General features: G+C 46.8%; 1 protein-coding gene across 1 annotated transcript in view; it reads left to right on the top strand.

Moving 5' to 3' along the window:
- The window catches only part of C2CD2 (C2 calcium dependent domain containing 2), a 65,962-nt gene that overhangs the window by 4,500 nt on the left and 39,585 nt on the right, over positions 1–21,877 (top strand). Inside the window, exon 2 of the mRNA XM_019962952.2 lies at positions 8,398–8,496. Coding sequence (XP_019818511.2) covers positions 8,398–8,496 — 99 coding nt within the window. The remainder of the gene's footprint in view (positions 1–8,397; positions 8,497–21,877) is intronic.

Below are 21,877 nucleotides of genomic sequence, written 5' to 3'. Positions count from 1 at the left end.
TGTTTGTTTCTTTAGTCCTTTGCCCCAGGATTCTTTTCAGAGGAATGTTCTAAATGTAGATGACCAAGACTGTAGGACAATTTGTGGTCTTCATAAAAAAAAAAGAAAAAAAACAAAAGGAAAATGCCGTGTGAACTTAAAACATGGTATTAATAGCTCTGCCTTGTATATGAGCTGCAGCAATTTGAGGAGTAAACAAAGTGACCTGACTTGGAGGTTTCTTGTTCTGTAATGAGCTTCCTTCAAGTGCTGCTCACAAAAATTCAAGGTCCTTGAGCACCGATGGTGGCCACAGTATAAGCGGTCAGGTGGTAAAAATGGGAAGGTGACCTTGAGTCAAGTCACCCTTCACTTGACTGTCGAATTACTCTCCTTTCTGTTGCTCAAACATTGGGTTCTTTCCTGTGTGGGGTCTTCCCACAGGGCATTCCTTCTATCCCCAACACTTATTCAGCCTTTGTCTTGATGCTTTCGAACTGTGGTGCTGGAGAAGACTCTTGAGAGTTCCTTGGGCTGCAAGGAGATCAGACCAGTCAATCCTAAAGGAAATCAACCCTGAATATTCATTGAAAGGACTGATGCTGAAGCTGAAGCTCCAATACTTTGGCCATGTGATGCAAAGAACCGACTCACTGGAAAAGACCCTGATGCTGGGAAAGACTGAAGACAATAGGAGAAGGGGGTGGCAGAGAATGAGATAGTTAGATAGCATTGCTGACTCCATGTACTTGGATTTGAGCAGACTCTGGGAGACGTTGAAGGACAGGGGAGCCTGGCATGCTGCAGTCCATGGGGTTGCAAAGATTCGGATGTGAATGAGCGACTGAAAAACAACAGCAGTATTTCAGGTCTCAGAACAAAAATCCCTCCTCCCCATTTTTTGGTGAATGCTGCCCCACTCCCACCCCAGCAGCACTGTGGGGTCACTGGTGTCCTCATCAGCTCCCAGGATTGTGAGGGAGGCCAGAGCTCTGTCCATCCAGGCGCAGCCCACCCGGTGCCGAGTGCTCAGCTGTCTCAGGGCATGAATAACAGCCCCTGTTAGAAACTTGTCACTGAAGGGGAGAAACGGTGGTGATGTACCTCAGCCTGTCTGGACTCAGGCCTCCCCTGCTTGGGAGCTGGCCAAGCCTGGGCCAAGCAAGCTGTTTAATGTGCTTTGTTTTTCACTTGTAAAGCATCAACCTAAAGGAGGCTCACTGATGACTCTGCAGATTGTCAGTAGAAACGAGGAAGAGATGCCAGTTCAGGTTGTTCTTTGCGCTCACCCATTCTCTCAGCAAGATGGGGATTCAGGGGAAGGAAGAGTGGGCGTAGTGTTAATGTCAACTAAAATGCAGCCAAAGCTAACTTCCACTCCCGCCAGCCCCCCGGCTTGTTGAGTAGGGAGGGGACCTCTTGAGCTGCTTGGAAGAGCTGTGTCTTCTCTGCTTAGGTTGGCAGGCAGCTCTGGGGCTGTGTGACCTTGGGCAAGCCCTGACCTCTCTGTGCTTCATCTCTGGAAGAGGATAACTTGGGGTTCAGTCTGGGAAACGGCAGCTAGTCCAGATGAGATGACATCTGTGTGAAGCCGTTAGCCAATAGGGTCAAGATGGGCTGCTTTCTTGTAACATCCCCTTAAAAAAAACTTTAAAATTTTTTACTGCTTTTAGATTTAGAGAAAAGTTGTGAAAACAATTCAGAGTCTCTATCCTTTCCTTATCCAGCCTACATAACCATACAGGGCTGCAATAATCAGAAACAAGAAATTACATTGGTACAATGTTACTATAATTCATAGTACAATGATATTAACATTGTAACAGTATAAAAATTAACATTGATACAGTGTTACTATAGTTCATAGTACAACATTAAAATTGTAACAGTATAAGAAATTAACATTGGTACAATATTAGTATAATTCATAACATAATGATATTAACATTGTAACAGTATAAAAAATTAACATTGGTACAGTGTTACTATAAAACTTTTTAAATTTATTTTTATTTTTGGCTGCGCTGGGCTGGGCTTTTCTCTAGTTGAAGAGAGCTGGGGCTACCCTCTAGTTGCAGAGCATGGGCTCCAGGGCGCACGGGCTTCAGTAGTTGCAGTGAGTGGGCTCAGTAGTTGAGGTTTCCGAGCTCTGGAGAACAGCCTCAGTAGTTGTGGCACACGGGCTTAGTTGCTTCGAGGCATGTGGAATCTTCCCGGATTAGGGATCAAACCTGTGTCTGCTGCATTGGTTAGGTGGATTCTTTACCACAGCGCCAATTCATAGTACAATGATATTCAGTTCAGTTTTTCAGTCGTGTCCGACTCTTTGAGATCCTATGAATCATAGCACACCAGGCCTCCCTGTCCATCACCAGCTCCTGGAGTTCGCTCAAACTCACGTCCATCGAGTCGGTGATGCCATCCAGCCATCTCATCCTCTGTTGTCCCTTTCTCCTCCTGCCCCCAATCCCTCCCAGCATCAGAGTGTTTTCCAATGAGTCAACTCTTCTCATGAGGTGGCCAAAGTATTGGAGTTTCAGCTTTAGCATCATTTCTTTCAAAGAACACCCAGGACTGATCGCCTTTAGAATGGACTGGTTAGATCTCCTTGCAGTCCCAGGGACTCTCAAGAGTCTTTTCCAACACCACAGTTCAAAAGCATCAATTCTTCGGCACTCAGCTTTCTTCACAGTCCAACTCTCACATCCATAGATGACTACTGGAAAAACCATAGCCTTGACTAGATGGACCTTTGTTGGCAAAGTAATGTCTCTGCTTTTGAATATGCTATCTAGGTTGGTCATAACTTTCCTTCCAAGGAGTAAGCGTCTTTTAATTTCGTGGCTGCAGTCACCATCTGCAGTGATTTTGGAGATCCAAAAAATAAAGTCTGACACTGTTTCCACTGTCTCCCCATCTATTTCCCGTGAAGTGATGGGACCAGATGCCATGATCTTCGTTTTCTGAATGTTGAACTTTAAGCCAACTTTTTCACTGTCCTCTTTCACTTTCATCAAGAGGCTTTTTAGTTCCTCTTCACTTTCTGCCATAAGGGTGGTGTCATCTGCATATCTGAGGTTATTGATATTTCTCCCGGCATTCTTGATTCCAGCTTGTGCTTCTTCCAGTCCAGCATTTCTCACAATGTACTCTGCATATAAGTTAAATAAGCAGGGTGACAATGTACAGCCTTGACGTACTCCCTTTCCTATTTGGAATCAGTCCGTTGTTCCATGTCCAGTTCTAATTGTTGCTTCCTGACCTGCACAATGATATTAATGTTATTCTAATATAAGAAATTAACGTTGGCACAGTGTTACTATATTTCATGGTACAATGATACTAGCATTGTAACAATATAAGAAATTAACAAAACATTTTAATAAACTGCAGACTCTGCTTGGTTTCCCTTGTTTTCCACCAGTGTCCCTTTCTTGTTCCAGGGTCCCGTTCAGGTCCTACATTTGTTGAGTTGTTGCTTTGTGCTTGTCTCCAGCAGTCTGTAAGAGTTTCCCAGTCTTCCCTTGTTTTTTCATGACCTTGACAACTCTGAAGAGTATTGATTGCTGTTTTGCCAAATATCCCTCAGTTCGGCATTTTGCACAATTGGGCTGCAGTTCCACAAACCACAGAAGGGATGTGCCCCTTTGAGTGTACTGTTTCATGGGTTTATGACGTCAGCGTGGCTTACCAATGGGGACTGTGGCCTTGATCCCTGTGTTAAGGTGATTTCCACCCATTTCTCTTCTTGTATCTTACGTCTCCCTTATCCTCTCTCCCTATAGTTAACAAATATCTTGGGGAGATACTTTGAGACTGCACAAATCCTGTTACTCCTCACACTTTCGCACACTGATTTTGGCATCCACGTATCTAGTCTGCAACACTTCTGTGGAGTTTGCCTAATGATGATTTTCTCTTTTTCTGTCTTTCCTTCTGCATTTATTCATTGGAATTCTGTTGCAAGAGAGAGCTGACACTTCTCTTCCATCTATACATTTTTTTGAGTATTTACATAAGTGTGTATTCATGGATATTTGCTTTATTCCGTGGGTTACAACCCAGCATGCATGTGCTCAGTCATGTCCAACTCTTTGTAGCCCCAGAGGCTATAGCCTGCCAGGCTCCTAGTCCATAGAATTTTCCAGGCAAGAATACTGGTGTGGAATGCCGATTCCTACTCCAGGGAATCTTGCCAACCCAGGGATCGAAACTTCGTCTCTTGAGTCTGTTGCCTCTCCTGCATTGGCAGGCGGATTCTTGCCCACTGTGCCCCTTGGAAAGCCCCTATAATCCAGTACCATCACTATTTGTTCTGTTGTTTAAACTGTTGTTGTTTTGGCCACTAGAAGCTCTTTTGTGTTCTTCCACATATATATATATATATATATATAGCATTTATATGTATATATTTATATATATATATGCTAATATATATATATTAGCATTTCCTTGATGGTTCTGCAAGATGTTTGTTGTAGACTCATCTTGTATTTTCTTCTTCTCTGGCCCTGGATTTGACCACTTCTCCAAGCAGCTCTGATTCCTTTTACTAAAGAATTATTTAGAATACAAGATTTGGGCATCAGGGGTGCTTATTACTGCTGGGGTCTCATTGCTTCTAGACCCTCTTAGTGAACAGACCTAGGAAAGATACATATGGATGGCACATATTCATGTAACGCGTCTCTCTGCCTCTATCTTCAAAATCATGACTATGCTGACACCCCTTTTCATACTGTTGGAGAAAGGAATGGCAAACCATTCCAAGTATCCTGGCTTAAAACTCAACATTCAAAAAACTAAGATCATGGCACCTTGTCCCATCACTTCATGGCAAATAGATGAGGGAAAAATGGAAACGGACAGATTTTATTATCTTGGACTACAAAATCACTGCAGATGATGACTGCAGCCATGAAATTAAAAGACATTTGCTCCTTGGAAGGAAAGCTATGACAGAACTAGACAATGTGTTAAAAAAGCAGAGATATCACCTTGCTGACAAAGGCCCATATAGTCAAAGCTATGGATTTTCCAGTAGTCATGTATGTATATGAGAGTTGGACCATAAAGAAGGCTGAGCACCAAAGAATTGATGCTTTCAAATTGTGGTGCTGGAAAAGACCCTTCAAAGTCCTTGGATGGCAAGGGGATCAAACCAGTCAATCCTAAAGGAAATCAACCCTGAATATTCATTGGAAGGACTGATGCTGAAGCTGAAGCTCCAATACGTTGGCCACCTGATGCCAAGAGCCACCTCGTTGGAAAAGACCTTGATCCTGGGAAGGATTGAAGGCAGGAGGAGAAAGGGGCAAGAGAGGATGAGATGGTTGGATGGCATCACCGACTTAATGGACATGAGTGTGAGCAAACTCTGGGAAATGATGAAGGACAGGGAAGCCTGGCGTGCCACAGGCCATGGGGTCACAAGAAGTCGGACATGACTGAGCCACTGAGCAACAAATACTGATCACCAAGATTCCAGGTCAATGGCACAGAGTTCATTTTCATCTTCCCCTTTCCTTATCTCTAACTTCCTCCTCCAAGAGCGAGGCATCTGGGACTCAGTGTCTGTAACGTACTTATTTGGTCAACTCCAGCGTACATATAACGTCCTTTCTGGATTGCTGACCTGTACCCCCGTGAGAAGCACATTTCCTGACTAGATTCTCGCGTTTGTGTGCAGCCAGGACCCTGTTTTCCGGTTTCTCAGGTTCACTCTGTCTCCTGCCGCTTCTGGCGGTTGTGTTCTTTCCTTGTACGGTTACGTTTGTGTTCTATCTGGGGCTCCTCCCACATCCCGATTTTTCACAGCTCCGTCTTTAGCCAGTGATTTGGGATGCCACTCTTGTCACTGACTGTTTCCATACACGTTGGGGTCTATTCTGAATGCCCGGTGTTGGCCCCACTGGTCATCTGTGTGTTCATGGGCTGGTACCACACGCCTGGAATCCTTGAGGTTCTGTACATGCATGCATGCTAAGTCACTTCAGTTGTGTCTGACTCTGTGTGACCCTATGGACTGTAACCCACCAGGCTCCTCTGTCCATGGCATTATCCAGGCAAGAATACTGGAGTGGGTTTCCATTTCCTACTCCAGGGGATCTTCCCGACCCAGGGATCAATCCCACATCTCTTCCATCTCCTGCACTGCAGGCAGATTCTTTATCACTGTGCCACCTGCGAAGCCCACAGAGGTTCTGTAGTGTGTCTTAATGTCCCAGAGAGCTGGTGTCTTGTGTTTCTTTTTCACTTGTTCTCCTGGCAATTCCTGCCTGTTGCTTTTCCTTGTAGATGTAAAGTCTTTCTTTGGTCTGAGTGGGATTGAGTCTGGAACGAGGCTGCCTGCCCATGGACAGAGTGCAGAGATACAGGGATTTTGCTGCACACAGGCTGGGCTCTCTGAAACTCCAGGATCAATCAGAAAGGGAAGGGGAACTTTTGGGTCCTCATTTTAACTGAATCATGTATTTTCTTTGTGAGCCTGCCTCTTGACATTAACTTTCCTAGCAGAATATCTACAGGGTTTTCATTCAGAAGGTGCCATGGGTAAGAGGGTGTAGATGGCACCTCCTGATGGGCAGGGGGCAGGAGGTGACATCCAGGCAGCTTAAGTCTACGTGGTCTCTTCAGGCTGGTGTAGAAGGTACATTGTTTCACATGCAGTCCCAGCAGCTGTGGGGCTTCCCAGATGGTGCAGTGATAAAGAATCCTCCTGCAATGCAGGAAACACAAGAGGCATGTGTTCTAGCCCTGGGTGGGGAAGATCCCCTGGAGGAGGAAATGCAACCCACTCCAGTATTCTTGCCTGGAGAATCCCATGGACAGAGGAGTCTGGTGGGCTATAGTCCATGGGGTCACAAAGAGTTGGTGGTGGTCTAGCAGCTGTAATGACTCCTGTGAGGGGTCAGTCTCCTGCTTAGCACTGCATTCTGTGCTGGGGCTGCTCTTTCAACCAGGAGGCCTGGCACACAGGGCGATGTCATCCCCAAGCCACTGGCCAGCAGGTCGCACCAAAGCAAGCTCTAGCCATGGAGAACATCCGCAGAGCAGCCCCCGAACCATGACCTCATCACTCTCACGAAGTAGATTTAATTCTCCCCTGATGGTTTGTAGAGGTGAGAATGATGTCGCTAAGACAAGATGAGGTTAGAAGAACTTCAGTGACAGTGTTCTGTGCCTGTAGGTGTATGTTGCATCACTGGGGATTCTTAAGAAACAGCCCTGGGCTGACTTCATTCTTGCTCATCCCCACTGCACTTGCCAGGAGAGCTTTCCTGCCATTTGTACCATTTCTATCCCCCACCCTTGATCTTGCCTTGCAGTTGGAACCAGCTCATCACAGCCAGGAGTCTCAGAAATAGATGAGATGTGGTGGGGAGCTGTGGGGCTGAGTCTGTTTTTTAAATACGTGATCAGAACTCATTTGATGATGATGGGCTTTCTGGAGCATATCAGGAAGAGAGTTGAAGGAGAGTTTCGTTCCAGGGTCGTATTGTTGGCATATGTGTTCAGCCTTACAAGAGAACTTATTTTTTAAAAAACCAAGACCTGGTTGGTAATCCAAGTCCTGATTTATTCTTTCATAAAGCATTAGTCTTGTTGCCTTGTGGTCATATTAATTGATTTGCATGTCTTACATTGAAGATTTTAATTGTAAGAACCAAAACTTAATGCAGAATTTTAACGCAAGATTTTAATTGCAAGAACTTGTCACCTGCCAGAGTGACAAGCTGTGGAGGACATTTCTGGGAGGGTATGAGAGGATGTGGAGAGCTGAAGGTGGAGTTAAACCAGGAGACCATGGAGGGCAGGAGACTAGCAGCTCTGGGGATCCTCAAAGCAGGGACTCAGGAATCTGATCCTTGAGCAATACCACCGGCTGGCTCATTTCCAGGCTAGGAATCCTAAATTCCATGGAGAAACACCTGTCTGCTCCCCACGGGTTCCTGCCCACCTGCCACTTGGGCATCGGGAGAAGAGGGTAACCTAAGGAGAGTGCCTGCACCCCCTTGGGGCAGGGAGAGGTGATTCTCTGAAACTAGAGAGAGGTTTCCTAGAGAAAGGGGAGAACACAGCCCATGTACCTGCTGTGCCCCACCTGCAGGCCAGCCGCGCACCCACCCTCCTGGGAGCCTGGGCTTCTCCACTCTCACTGTGAACCTGAGCTCTCAAAACCCCCTCTGCCGTCTTCATTGCCACATTTTTTATTTTGTCTCTGAGTTTCTTACTGATATTTGTCCATGGCTGCTCTTCAGAAGCACACATTGAACTAAATGAAGTCATATCACATCTTCTTAGAGCTGCAGAGCTGCAGAGCTTTGCAGCAAGTACGTCATCTCCTTTAGAAAGTAGCTCCCCCCGCCCCCCCACCCTCCCAGGGCACCGTCTCCTCACTCTGCTCTTCTGTTCCAGGGCCCGCTGCTCCTCTGCTTCCAGGAGGACCTGCTGCAGCCACCCCTGGAGCTGACTGTGCAGCAAGTCTCCAGCGTGGCCCGGTCGGCCCAGGAGAAGGTGAGCCAGGCGCCGTCACCTGCTGGAGGCCTTTCCTCACCCAGGAAGCCAATTTAAAACTGGGATGTATAACTGGGTCACTTTACTATACACCAGAGATTGACACAACATTGTAATCAACTATATTTCGATTTTCTTTTTTTTTTAACTGGGGTGGGGGAATTTATTCTTAGAATTATTGAAAATGCCAGACATCTTACACCAAAAAAATAAATAAAATATGGCCCATCACTGATGAATGGATAAATGAAATATGGCATTCCCACATGATGGAGTATTATTTGGCCTCATGAAGGAATGCGATTCTGACACATGCTCCCACGTGGATGAGCCTTGAAGACATTCCACTAAGCGGAAGAAGCCAGACATGACACATATTACGAGATTCCATTCATATGAAATATTCAGAATAGATAAATCAATAGAGACAGAAAGTAGACAAGTAGTGTCCAGGGCCTGGGAGTGGGCTGTGAACAGTGACTGCTAATGGGGATGGGATTTTAAGGGGTGATGAAACGTTCTAAAGGTGGTGCTGGTGATGCTCATACCAATGTGAAATATATTTAACAAATATTTAGTATATTTAAAAGCCATTTGATTGTATAGTTTAAATGATTGGATTATATGTAAATTTATATACATATCAGCTCAGTTCAGTCGCTCAGTCATGTCTGACTCTTTGCGACCCCATGAACTGCAGCACGCCAGGCCTCCCTATCCATCACCAACTCCCAGAGTCCACCCAAACCCATGTCCATTGAGTCGGTGATGCTATCCAACCATCTCATCCTCTGTCGTCCCCTTCTCCTCTCGCCCTTAATCCCTCCCAGCATCAGAGTTTTTTCCAATGAGTCAACTCTTCGCATGAGGTGGCCAAAGTACTGGAGTTTCAGCTTCAACATCAGTCCTTCCAATGAACACCCAGGACTGATCTATAAATTTTATTAAATTATAAACATACATTTTATAATTTATAAAATGTTGTTTAGTCACTAAGTCATTTCCGACTCTTTGTGACCCCAAGGACTGGAACCTGCCAGGCTCCCCTGTCCAAGGAATTTCCCAGGCAAGAATACTAGAGTGGGTTGCCATTTCCTTCTCCAGCGGATCTTCCTGACCCGGGGATGGAACTCATGTTTCCTGTATTGGCAGGCGGGTTCCTTACCACTGTGCCACTAGGGAAGCTCTAGATTTATATAGGTACAGTTATAAATAATATGTGAATAATTCTGTAGCATGGTATATAGATTTTAGCCATTTAGCTATTACACAGAGTTTATTTTATAGTTGCTAACAGTTCACAGGCTGAAATTATTTATTACACTGGTCAACTACCGTAAAAAATGGGAAGAATTTTTTGTAATAAAAAGTCTCTGTGAAGTGCTGAGAGACTCTCAAGTGTAAGCTTCCTCTTGGATCTTGATGTTTTATTGTCAAGTTAAATGCATATCGTTTAGCAGACTGTGAGGAGGAGATACCTGGCTGGCCCCTGGGCCCAGAAGGAGCTCCCACCCAGCCCCTGGAACCCCATCCTTGTGTATCCCTGCCCACCCCCACCCTGGGTCAGCTGAACATCATTTGTGCATTTCAAATGTTTATTGTTTTGTGTGTACGTTTTCCCAACAAGCTTTCTCTTTATAAGAACATGGCAGTTTGAATGTTCACCCAGGTTGGTTTTTGGGGCTCTAGTTCATTTAGCTGGAACTGCAGTTCACGACTCTGGGTGGCAGCTTTGTCCACCTTCCGCAGATGGACAATGAGATGGTTTTCTCTTTTTCACAAGTGCAGCAAGGCTGCCCTGAACTGTCTCCTGAGTCCTCAGACTCAAGCCTGGGAGTATCTCTGGGGCCGGTGTGGGGTTCCTGGGTTGTAGGTACACACAATCAGCTCCACCATGGACTCCAGAATTGGTCACCCAGGCACTGACCCAGCGTCCTTTGCCCTGGCAATGCAAAAGGGCTCTCTCCCCCCATGCCCTGGTGGATCCTGGAGTCTCAGAGCTCCATAACCCCTGCAGGAAGCATGGGAAATCCCTGGGAGATGTTGGGAGAAAACTGGTGGCAACAAGGCAGGATGCTGGCACCAGCACAGCCCGTGAGAGCTGGAAGGGGCCCTGTGAGCAGATGGTGCAGTGCCCAGGTTTCAAAAGCTAGGGGTCTGGGGGCAGCTTGCTGTAGGCCTGGCCTACCTGAGTCCCCTGCTTGGGATGTGCCCCTGTGCATTGATTGAGTGCCCTGCTGCTGCTGCTGCTAAATCACTTCAGTCGTGTCTGACTCTGCGCGACCCCACAGATGGCAGCCCACCAGGCTCCCCCGTCCCTGGGATTCTCCAGGCAAGAACACTGGAGTGGGTTGCCATTTCCTTCTCCGATGCATGAAAGTGAAAAGTGAAAGTGAAGTCGCTCAGTCGTGTCCGACTCTTCGCGACCCCATGGACTGCAGCCTACCAGGCTCCTCTGTCCAGGGGATTTTCCAGGTAAGAGTAGTGGAGTGGGGTGCCATTGCCTTCTCCAGATTGAGTGCCCTATTATTGACAAATAAGCCTCAAGTCCCTTTGTGATGGACGGTTTCTGTTCCCTGATTTCTGACACTGTCAGTATTAAGAGAACAGAGCTCAGAGACTGGCTTGGAGGTGCTGGGGAGGGAGCAGGGATGAGAAATGGCCATAGACCATTTTTAAAGGTCTTGATATACAGATAGTACCAGAAACGCAACGTTTGGAAAGTGAATGGTTAAACTGTGTTTGTTTTAATACCATGGCAGAAATATTGCACACCCATCAAAAAGTTGAAAACAATGTATAGAAGTTGCACAGGCTTTTTTTTTTTTTTTAAGCCTGTCATTAACTCTTTTTTAAACATTTAATTAATTAATTTTTTATTTTGGTTGTATTGGGTCTTTGTTGCTGCCCTCGGGCTTTCTCTAGCTGGGGCAAGTGGGAGGCTACACTTTGTTGCGGTGTGTGGGCTTCTCACTGTGGTGGGCTTCTCCTGTTGCAGATCACGGGCTCTAGGTGCACAGGCTTCTCTAGTTGCGGCCCATGGGCTCAGTAGTTGTGGTGGATGGGCTTAGTTGCTCCCCAGCACGGGGGATCTTCCCAAACCAGGGATCAAACAGGTGTTCCTTGTATTGCAAGGTGGATTCTTAACCATGGGACCACCAGGGAAGCCCAGCATCAAGTTTTTTAAGTCTGCCCGCTTCCTCCTTGCTCTCAGCCCTCCTTCCTTTGCTCCCTGCAGATGGGACCACGGGCAGCTGTCCACACTGTTCTAGGAAGCTTTTCACCCAGTAAACTACTGGAAAGTGAACACGATTTTGTTTTCTTTTACAAGTTTCTTCATAGTTCTTGACTCCTATGTTTTCTTGGCCAGAGAGGACCTGGGCGCCTGCCAGTGCCTTTGTGCTGGCATCAGGGCCCTCCTCTTGGGCAGGAACTCAGCCCCCTGAGCAATGCAGGAAAGTGGGTTGAGGGTCGTGGTCCCAGGGAACCAGCTCAGGCACCCTGTGGGGATCCACCTGGCCCCTGGGAAGTGGGGAGCAGGATACCCCCAGGTGCTTGGATCCTGTATGCAACCTCTTCCTCTCTTGGACATGCATCTTGGCTCATCACAGCCCATTTCAGGGTACCCGCTTGCAAAGCAGTCGAGCCTGACTAGTCAATTTCTCTTGTAACGTGTCCCCATGGGAGGTTCCCAAATATCCACAAGTTAAATGAAGGACAGACATCGTCCCAGGAGCTGATGACAGTGCCTTCCTCCTTTCAGGGTCTGAGCCACCCCCAGGGTCTCCAAACTTAGACTGAATCCTGTACCAGCACCGTCACATGTTCTCTCGGTGCAGTGTAATTCCTGAGAAGGGAAAATCCACAGCAGAACCTCACGATACAAACAGAACGTGTCCAAGGAATACAGACAGGAGATTCTAGGACATCCAACACCACCACCACCCCCCCGCCCTGCCCTTTCTCTGCTCCCCTCAGAGCATCAGGGTCTGTGTTTCTCATCCTCCTGTCTCAGCCCTGACAAGGGACGTGTGGATGGTGTTTGAGGTAACGAAGAGGAGGAATCTGCCTGGACAAGGAGGCTGGTATATAGTCACGTCTTGGATCAAGACTTGAATGGGGCTTGGGTCAGATGAGAATGGGGTGCTGGTCTCCCTTTGTGGGTATCTTTTCAACTTGGGTTTGAACGAGTCTCCCTGCAGGACCCCCCCAGAACAGAACTGGGCCTCCCCCGCCCTCCAAGTGCTCTGTGCTCTGACTTTCTCCTGCAGCCCCTGAAGACCCCTGTGCGCCAAAGTAACCACCGTTGCAAATATCTGTTCATCAGCAAGCCCCCTGCCCCGGTCCTGCACAGAGAGTGGGGTCTTGCATAGGTCAGAGCATCAGAGTCATCTTGCAGGATGGGAGCTACACATTCTGCACCCTGCAGCCAGGACCCATGGGAGCTTCACATTCCGCACCCTGCAGCCAGGGCTGAATGGGGACCTCTCAGTGGTTTACTTGTGACTCTTGACACCAAATGTGTGCATTTTTTCTTTCACCCAACAAGCAGTCCTCCAATCCTCTGAACACCAACTGGGTGTCCTACAATTCAATTCAATTCTGGCACTAAGTACAGTGCAGACCCCTCAGGTCAAGGGCCAACCCTAGGTCTGACCTTCCTGTACCCACCAACTGGCTATAAGGTTGAAGGTTCCCACAGCCCCTCCTTATGCTAGAACAGCTCACAGAACTTGGGAAAGCAGTTTCCTTACTATTGTTGTTTACTTGCTCAGTCGTGTCTGACTTGTTGTGACCTCATGGACCGTAGCCCACAGGCTCCCCTGTCCATGGGATTTCCCAGGCAAGAATACTGGAGTGTGTAGCCATCCAAGGGATCCTCCCTGCAAAAGGATCAAACCTGGGTCTCCTAGACTTCAGAAGGATTCTTTACCACTGAGCCACCTGGAAAGCCCTTCCTTACTATTGAAAGTGAAATTGAAGTCGTGTCCGACTCTTTGTGACCTCATGGACTGTAGCCTACCAGGCTTCTCAGTCCATGGGATTTTCTAGGGAAGAGTACTGGAGGGGGTTGCCATTTCCTTCTCCAGGGGATCTTCCTGACCCAGGGATTGAACCCGGGTCTCCCACGTTGTAGGCAGACGCTTTACCCTCTGAGCCATTACCAGTGTCTTATAAAGAACACAGCTCAGGGACAGCCAAATGGCAAAGGTGTCTGGAGCAGGGAAGGGAGAAGGGACGGGAACTTCCATGCCCTCTATATGTGCCACCCTTCCAGGACCAGATGCTCTCTGAACCCCATTGATAAAGGGTTTTATGGAGGTTCCATTACAGAGGACGTCTGATTAAACCACAGGCTATGGGTCTGTGATCCCATCTCTAGTCCCTATCCATTCCCCTGAGCTCCAGGTGGCAAAGCTTCTCCCCTCTCATCACGCCTTGATTGTGCTGACCTCCTGCCTGCCTCCTGTTGTTATCTAGGTCCCCAGCCACCAGTCATCTCCTTAGCATCCAAAAGACATTCTTATCACTCCGGAGATTCCAAGGGTTTTAGAAGCTGTGTGCCATGATCTGAGGACAGCACCAAATATTTATCCCAAGAGACAAGCCTACCAGCGGCTGGGGCATTTCTCTAAGGGAGTGCTCCTGGGACAGGGCACCTGCGTTCCTCTGGAAGGGCATCTTTTCAGGTGGTGACTGGAAGCACCCCTGTCTACAGCACTCATGGAGCAAGGCATCACCCTTCAACTTCTCTGCAGGGCTCTCTGTGTCGTCCCTTCCAGTCCCAACACGCCCCAAGCACATTTCTCTCTCCCAGACTGTAATTACACTCTTACACAAGAGCAACAAGTTTCAGCTGCATTCTCTTTGCTCATGTCCTGGAAGAGCTTTGCTCCAGAATGTTTGACCCAGAAGATGGAGACTTAATTTCTGTGTTGCAAGTGGCCCGAGAGCAGCTCTTTGTCCTCAGGTGGCAGCAGTGGCCCCTCCTGATGCACCTGTGGAGGCATGAGGTCTACACGGGCAGCATTTGAGCTTCCTGAACATGAACCAGGGTCAGGCAGATTGTGCAGGACGGGCACCTGCTGCAAAGGCCACACGTTTCCTTAGCAAGCGTGGTGAGTGTCCCTGTAAACAGGATTCGTATGTTGAAGGCTCACCAGGGAAAGCGACAGTCATTGGTGCTGAGGGACTGCAGTGATGTTTACCTTGGTGGGTGGCCCTACCCCTGAAGTATGAATTAGCTTTGTTGTCTGTGTCATTTGTAAATAAATAGAAGCTTCTAATGGTGCAGCGATCAGCTTCAGGTTAAAGTTTTAAATAAACAGAAATCCACGCAGACTGGAGTAAGATCTAGAAGTCAGAGAGATCCAGGCTGGCACCGAGCTTGTCGGGTATTTCTTCTCCCTCTGAGCCACGGGCTGTGTCTGTAAAGGTGAACCCCTGCCTGGCCCCGGCCTGTGCAGTTCCTGCAGGGACCTGCTCCTGATGTCGTTGGGCTATACAGGCTCTGTCTGTTCTCCTTAGCACCCACAGCTCTCCTCCACCCAAGGAAGCATCGTGACCTTTGTATAGAGGGGGAAGCCAAGGTATAGAGAGGCTGGTGAGGGAACCAGGAACCACTGAATAAGCAGAGGCTTAATTGAACCCGAATCAGCCTCCAGAAACAGGCTCTGACTGTGATACACTGTAAATGGTGCTGTTACTATTATCTTTCCTTTTTTATTATTATCATTTTACGTTTATCATTTCACTTAAGCTCCCACCCTCCCCAGGAAAGAGGGAAGATGGAAAAAGGGGAACTGAAAGGCACTAACCAACCTTTGCTTCCATGAAACCATAGCAACAAACAGATTGAGGCATTTGCTTGGAATTTCCCCCAGAATCTTATTCCACTTGATATGTCGGGGAACCCCGCAACCCTCCCTGGGTATGAATTGTGTATTCTGAGCACATGGACTTTTTCGATCTAAAGGCTGTCTGTTATACATTTATACACTAAAATACACTCTGAGAGATTCCTGGGTCTCCTCTGCTCTCTCCAAACCTTGGTGAACCCCTTGCTTTGCAAGTGTGTTGTTGTTCAGTCACTGAGTCATGTCTGACTTTGCAACCCCATGGACTGCAGCACACCAGTCCTCCCTGTTCCTCACCATCTCCCAGAGTTTGCCCAAGTTCATGTCCATCCAACCATCTTATCCTCTGCCATCCCCTTCTCCTTTGCCAGGGTAGTGGAACACAAAGTTGTAGTTGCAAATAGGAAATTTGGTTGACTTTTTTTTTCTGGATAAGTGAATATTTATTTATTTACTTCCGGTTGTGCTGGGTCTTCATTGCTGTGCAGGGACTTTTATCTAGTTGTAGCGGGGACTACTCTCTAGTCGTGATGCAACAGCTTCTTCTCACAGCGGCTTCTCTTGTTGCAGAGCATGGGCTGTAGGCACATGGGCTTCCGTAGTTGCAGCTCCTGGGCTCTAAAGCACAGGCTCAGTAGGTCGGTGCACAGGCTTAGTTGCCCTGCAGCACGTAGGATCTTCTCCACCCAGGAATGGGACTGGTGTCCCCTGCATTGACAGGCAGATTCTTTACCACTGAGCCACCATGGAACTAATTGACTTTTTTTTTTTTTTTTGGTTTTGCATGACTTGAAATTCCAGGTACCCTATTAGCCTGGTATTTATGCTAAAGTTCTAACAACTTGTGAAACTGTTTTGAAGCAGGGTCTTTCTAAAGGCAGGTGAGAGATTCCTCCCTGGGGGCCCCACCCTTTGAGGCCTGAATAGGGGCAGAGCTTCTGGGAGGGCCACCTATTTGTTTGGAGGCAGGCAGATGGAATCTGGGCTGAATCAGCCCTCAGGTACTTTGCCTGGTGTAGACTGCTGAAAGGCAAGCTGGGGGTTTGCTTGTGAGTTGGAACACAAGGCAGTGGCTAATGGTGAAGATATGACTGAGTAGAACACTAACAGCCAGCCTGGAAAAGACCCAGCTCTCCCCTGCCCTCATTTTAAAGGCAGTGTCTTATATGTGTCTTTTAATGCATAGAGACCATGGAGGATAATGCATTCTCAGATTTTTAAGCCAAGGAAAGCCCACATTAAGCTGCATTATGTAGTAACAGTACCTCCTGGTAGTGTTGTTGTTCAGTCACTCAGTCGTGTTTGACTCTTTGAGACCCCATGGACTGCAGCATGTCAGGCTTCCCTGTCCTTCACCATCTCCCGAAGTTTGCTGGGAGACTCATATCCATTGAGTCAATGATGCTGTCTAACCATCTCATCCTCTACTGCCCTCTTCTCCTTTTGCCTTCAGTATTTCCCAGCATCAAGGTCTTTTCCAATGAGTTGGCTCTTCACATCAGGCCAAAGTATTGGAGCTTCAGCTTTAGCATCAGTCCTTCCAATGAGTCTTCAGGCTTGATTTCCTTTAGGATTGACTGGTTTGATCTCCTTGCAGTCCAAGGGACTCTCAAGAGTCTTCTCCAGTACCACAACTTAGCATCAGTTCTTCATCTTTCACCCTTCTTTATGGCCCCACAGATCAAACCCATGTTTCCTGCATCTCCTGCATTGGCAGGCAGATTCTTTACCACGGGTTCAATCCCTGGGTTGGGAAGATCTCCTGGAGGACGGCATGGCAACCCACTCCAGTATTCTTGCCTGGAGAATCTCATGGACAGAGGAGCCTGGCGGGCTATAGTCCATAGGGTCGCAAAAGAGTCAGACACGACTTAGTGACTAAACAACAACAGAGAATCAGACGTGAGTAAAGTAACTTGGCACACATGCGCCTGGAAGCCCGAGCCATATCAAACAGCTCGGTATAATTGGGATGCTCTGAGGACCCAATGTATAAACTTCAGAAGGGAGCCTTATGAACAGGTCTGTGTTTGGGGTAGGAAGATTCTAGGGTCAAGATCGGGGTCTCTACCTGTTTGTCTGTATTTAATAGACATCAACCCTGGTCACTCTGGCCCTGGTTGGAAGGGTCTGCTTGACCTTGCATTGGGTGATCCTGCCTTCTGCCATTCCAAGAGGGGACCCCTTGGTTACAGGGACGGCCCAGCCAATATTTGCCTGGGTTGAGATCATTTAATCCCCATTGTGTATAAAACACCATAATGCCCTGAAAGAAGATTACTTATATATCTAAAATCTCTTTTCCATTTTGTTCTGGTCCATTTGACAAATGGGACTTTTACTCTCAGGGTGGAGGAGTAGAGGCTGGCCCTGGTCATTATCCCTCCCAACTGGACCCGTAGGAATGGTGGGGGCATTTTGTTTGCCTATCTTGAAACTGATCAGATAGTTGTTTTAATTAGGTTTTTCAGCTGAACACTGAAGAGAGGCCAAGAAATGGTTGGTCCATATAACAGGTGTTACTGAGAGCATTGGCGTATGGCCGGGAAGACCTTCCAGGGATCTCTGCAAAAGGTGTCCCATTGTCAATGATTGCATCTAGTTTCCAGATGTGACATGAATGGTAATTGTGACCTTTGAGGTTTGCATTCTAGAAGTTTTAAAGTCTTAAAATCTATGCTGGATTATTGGTTTAATTGCTTTTAGCCAGGTGCTTCAGCTATCCATGTATCAGAAACAAAGCAGTGGGGTAGCTTTTTAAAAATTTTTTTTCATTCTTTTTTAAAATTAATTAATGGATTTATTTTTGATTGCACTGCAGCATGCAGGCTTTCTCTGCTTGTGGTTTGCAGTTTCTCTTAGCAGTGGCTCCTCTTGTTGCAGAGCATGGGCTCAGCAGCTGTGGTGCACCCGAGCTTAGTTGCCCTGAGGCATCTGGAATCTTCCCTGACCAGGGGTGGAACCCGTGTCCCCTGCATTGACAGGCAGATTCTTTTCTTTTCTTATAGTTACTTTTAACTTTGTATTGGTGTATCAGATCAGATCAGATCAGATCAGTCGCTCAGTCGTGTCCGACTCTTTGCGACCCCATGAATCGCAGCACGCCAGGCCTCCCTGTCCATCACCAACTCCCGGAGTTCACTCAGACTCGTGTCCATCGAGTCGGTGATGCCATCCAGCCATCTCATCCTCTGTCATCCCCTTCTCCTTCTGCCCCCAATCCCTCCCAGCATCAGAGTCTTTTCCAATGAGTCAACTCTTCGCATGAGGTGGCCAAAGTACTGGAGTTTCAGCTTTAGCATCATTCCTTCCAAAGAAATCCCAGGGCTGATCTCCTTCAGAATGGACTGGTTGGATCTCCTTGCAGTCCAAGAGACTCTCAAGAGTCTTCTCCAACACCACAGTTCAAAAGCATCAATTCTTCGGCGCTCAGCCTTCTTCACAGTCCAACTCTCACATCCATACATGACCACAGGAAAAACCATAGCCTTGACTAGATGGACCTTTGTTGGCAAAGTAATGTCTCTGCTTTTGAATATGCTATCCAGGTTGGTCATAACTTTCCTTCCAAGGAGTAAGCGTCTTCTAATTTCATGGCTGCAGTCACCATCTGCAGTGATTTTGGAGCCCAGAAAAATAAAGTCTGACACTGTTTCCACTGTTTCCCCATCTATTTCCCATGAAGTGACGGGACGGGATGCCATGATCTTCGTTTTCTGAATGTTGAGCTTTAAGCCAACTTTTTCACTCTCCACTTTCACTTTCATCAAGAGGCTTTTGAGTTCCTCTTCACTTTCTGCCATAAGGGTGGTGTCATCTGCATATCTGAGGTTATTGATATTTCTCCCGGCAATCTTGATTCCAGCTTGTGTTTCTTCCAGTCCAGCGTTTCTCGTGATGTACTCTGCATATAAGTTAAATAAACAGGGTGACAATATACAGCCTTGACGAACTCCTTTTCCTATTTGGAACCAGTCTGTTGTTCCATGTCCAGTTCTAACTGTTGCTTCCTGACCTGCATACAGGTTTCTCAAGAGGCAGATCAGGTGTTCTGGTATTCCCATCTCTTTCAGAATTTTCCACAGTTTATTGTGATCCACACAGTCAAAGGCTTTGGCATAGTCAATAAAGCAGAAATAGATGTTTTTCTGGAGCTATCTTGCTTTTTCCATGATCCAGCAGAGATTGGCAATTTGATCTCTGGTTCCTCTGCCTTTTCTAAAACCAGCTTGAACATCGGGAAGTTCACGGTTCGCGTATTGCTGAAGCCTGGCTTGGAGAATTTTGAGCATTACTTTACTAGCATGTGAGATGAGTGCAATTGTGCGGTAGTTTGAGCATTCTTTGGCATTGCCTTTCTTTGGGATTGGAATGAAAATTGACCTTTTCCAGTCCTGTGGCCACTGCTGAGTTTTCCGTCAATTAACAAACAATATTGTTATAGTTTCAGGTGAACAGTGAAGGAACTCTGCCATATGTGTGTGTGTACCTCACACACATTCTCCCCCAAACTCACCCCCATCTAGGCTGCCCCCGGGGATTCTTAACCACTGGATCAGCAGAGGGGTCCAGCTTTTTGTAGAACTGAAGACAAACAGAAACCAAACTCTTCCTTGAGTTAGGGCGCTAATGAATCTGTCAAGGTTCTCAGTGACATTCTAATTAGCTTCATATAGAAAGTTCCATAGAAATAATAGAAGTCAACCAATCACTGTTTTGTTTTGTTTTTTTACGTTAAGAAGTAAAATGACCTCCGCTCTTGAGACAAAGGACAGAATTTTCTATCATGTCACTTGTGTGTGTGTACCTCATCCGGCATCAAAATACATTCCTCCTACAAGGACTGTTTACAGAGCATTTATTTTTAAAGTGAATAGGCGACATTTCTTATACAAACATTTTTTTGTTCCAACCTTTGATGAACTCTGGAGATGCAATAACATGATAAAGATGTAACTACTCCTCATAAGTCAGTCCTCAGAGAGGGCCTTTACAACAATGGATGAAACGAGGGTTGTGCACTTTTCTGCCAGTATTTAGAAAAGGCAGGGTTTTCTTTTTCTAGCCCTGTGCTGCCAAAAGCTTTTATAGTGGACCCTGGAAATGGACCCCTTGCTGGGGCTCCCTGTGTAGTACAGGTCAGGTCATTTTTGGATGGGCAGGTGGGCTCTGAGTGGAGCTATGCCTGTGAGGGGGCCAGTAAGCCAGGGATCAGGAGAGGGGAGGGAGACATGTTTTCAGCCTGAACTTTGTGAAATAGCAGTTGCCCTGACAAAGTAATTATTTTGTTAATCTTTCTACTTGGTATTTTAGGTTCTAAATCCACCAGAGAATTAAAGAATTTTTCCTTCCTTCCCAAGTGACACCATCCAATGTGGGGGTCAGCTGTTCCCTTGGGAGTGTAGGGGTCCATCTTGCCTTCCTCTCAGCCTCTGATGCCTTGGCTTTGGCCAGACATGCTGGCCCCCTGCCAGGCACCCCTCGTCCTCCCCAGCATCCCTCTACCAGGCACACCTGGTACCTGGCCTCATAGTCAGCCTGTGCTGGGCTCGCTTGGCATCCTGCCAGGAGGGTGGCCAGTCCCTCCTTCTGGAAGGTCTGCTCCTGTAGGGGATTCGCTGGCAGAGACTGAATGCTTCCCTTTGCAGTAACAGCATTCACAGTCCTCTCTCTAAAGTGCTTTGTGATTTATGTCAGGAATATGGTCTGGTTTGTTCCTGATGTAATTGCTTTGTCTCATAGGTTTTTAAATGAGCTCATTTTAACAACTCTATTTTTGTTAAGACTGTATCATTTTGTAACCGTTCAATATTTCACAGTTCTTTGAATTATCCCCACATCTTTTTAAACCCCAATAGGTTACAATATATTTAAATAGAAACAATTTCTTATGTTCTGGGTACTTTTTAAAAATTTTTACCTGTAAACATCCATAACTAATTTTCTTTTTAAGGCTCATTTTTTTAGTGAGAGATGATGGCTAATGGCTTTCACTCCATATGAATAAATTGCCCAGGAAATTTAAAAATCAGCTGCATGAAGAAATAGAAAAAAGAAATATTTAAAGGAAAAAAAAATTGTGTGGAAAGATTCTGACTAGATTTGGGCAAGTCCTGGAAAAGACTCTGATGCTGGGAGGTATTGGGGGCAGAAGGAGAAGGGGACGACAGAGGATGAGATGGCTGGCATCACTGACTCGATGGATGTGAGTCTGGGTGAACTCTGGGAGTTGGTGATGGACAGGGAGGCCTGGCGTGCTGCAATTCATGGGGTCCCAAAGAGTCGGACACGACTGAGCGACTGAACGACTGAACTGAACTGAGAATACATCAGGGATAAAAGATTGGAAATATTGTTTCTAGTTTTTAAGCTCTGGTGTAATAGAAAAGATATGCATCTAGATATGCACCCACATTTGAAACGGAGTTCTCATTCTTGCTCATCTGTGGAGTCCAGGCTATTTTGTTCCGTGAGATGCAGATGGGTAAGGCGGACGCTGTCCTCTCTCCGGTGTAACACTCGAG

Source organism: Bos indicus, chromosome 1 (genome assembly GCF_029378745.1).
Source record: "Bos indicus isolate NIAB-ARS_2022 breed Sahiwal x Tharparkar chromosome 1, NIAB-ARS_B.indTharparkar_mat_pri_1.0, whole genome shotgun sequence".
Classification (NCBI taxonomy): Eukaryota; Metazoa; Chordata; class Mammalia; order Artiodactyla; family Bovidae; genus Bos; species Bos indicus.
This window is presented reverse-complemented; position numbering and strand designations above follow the sequence as displayed.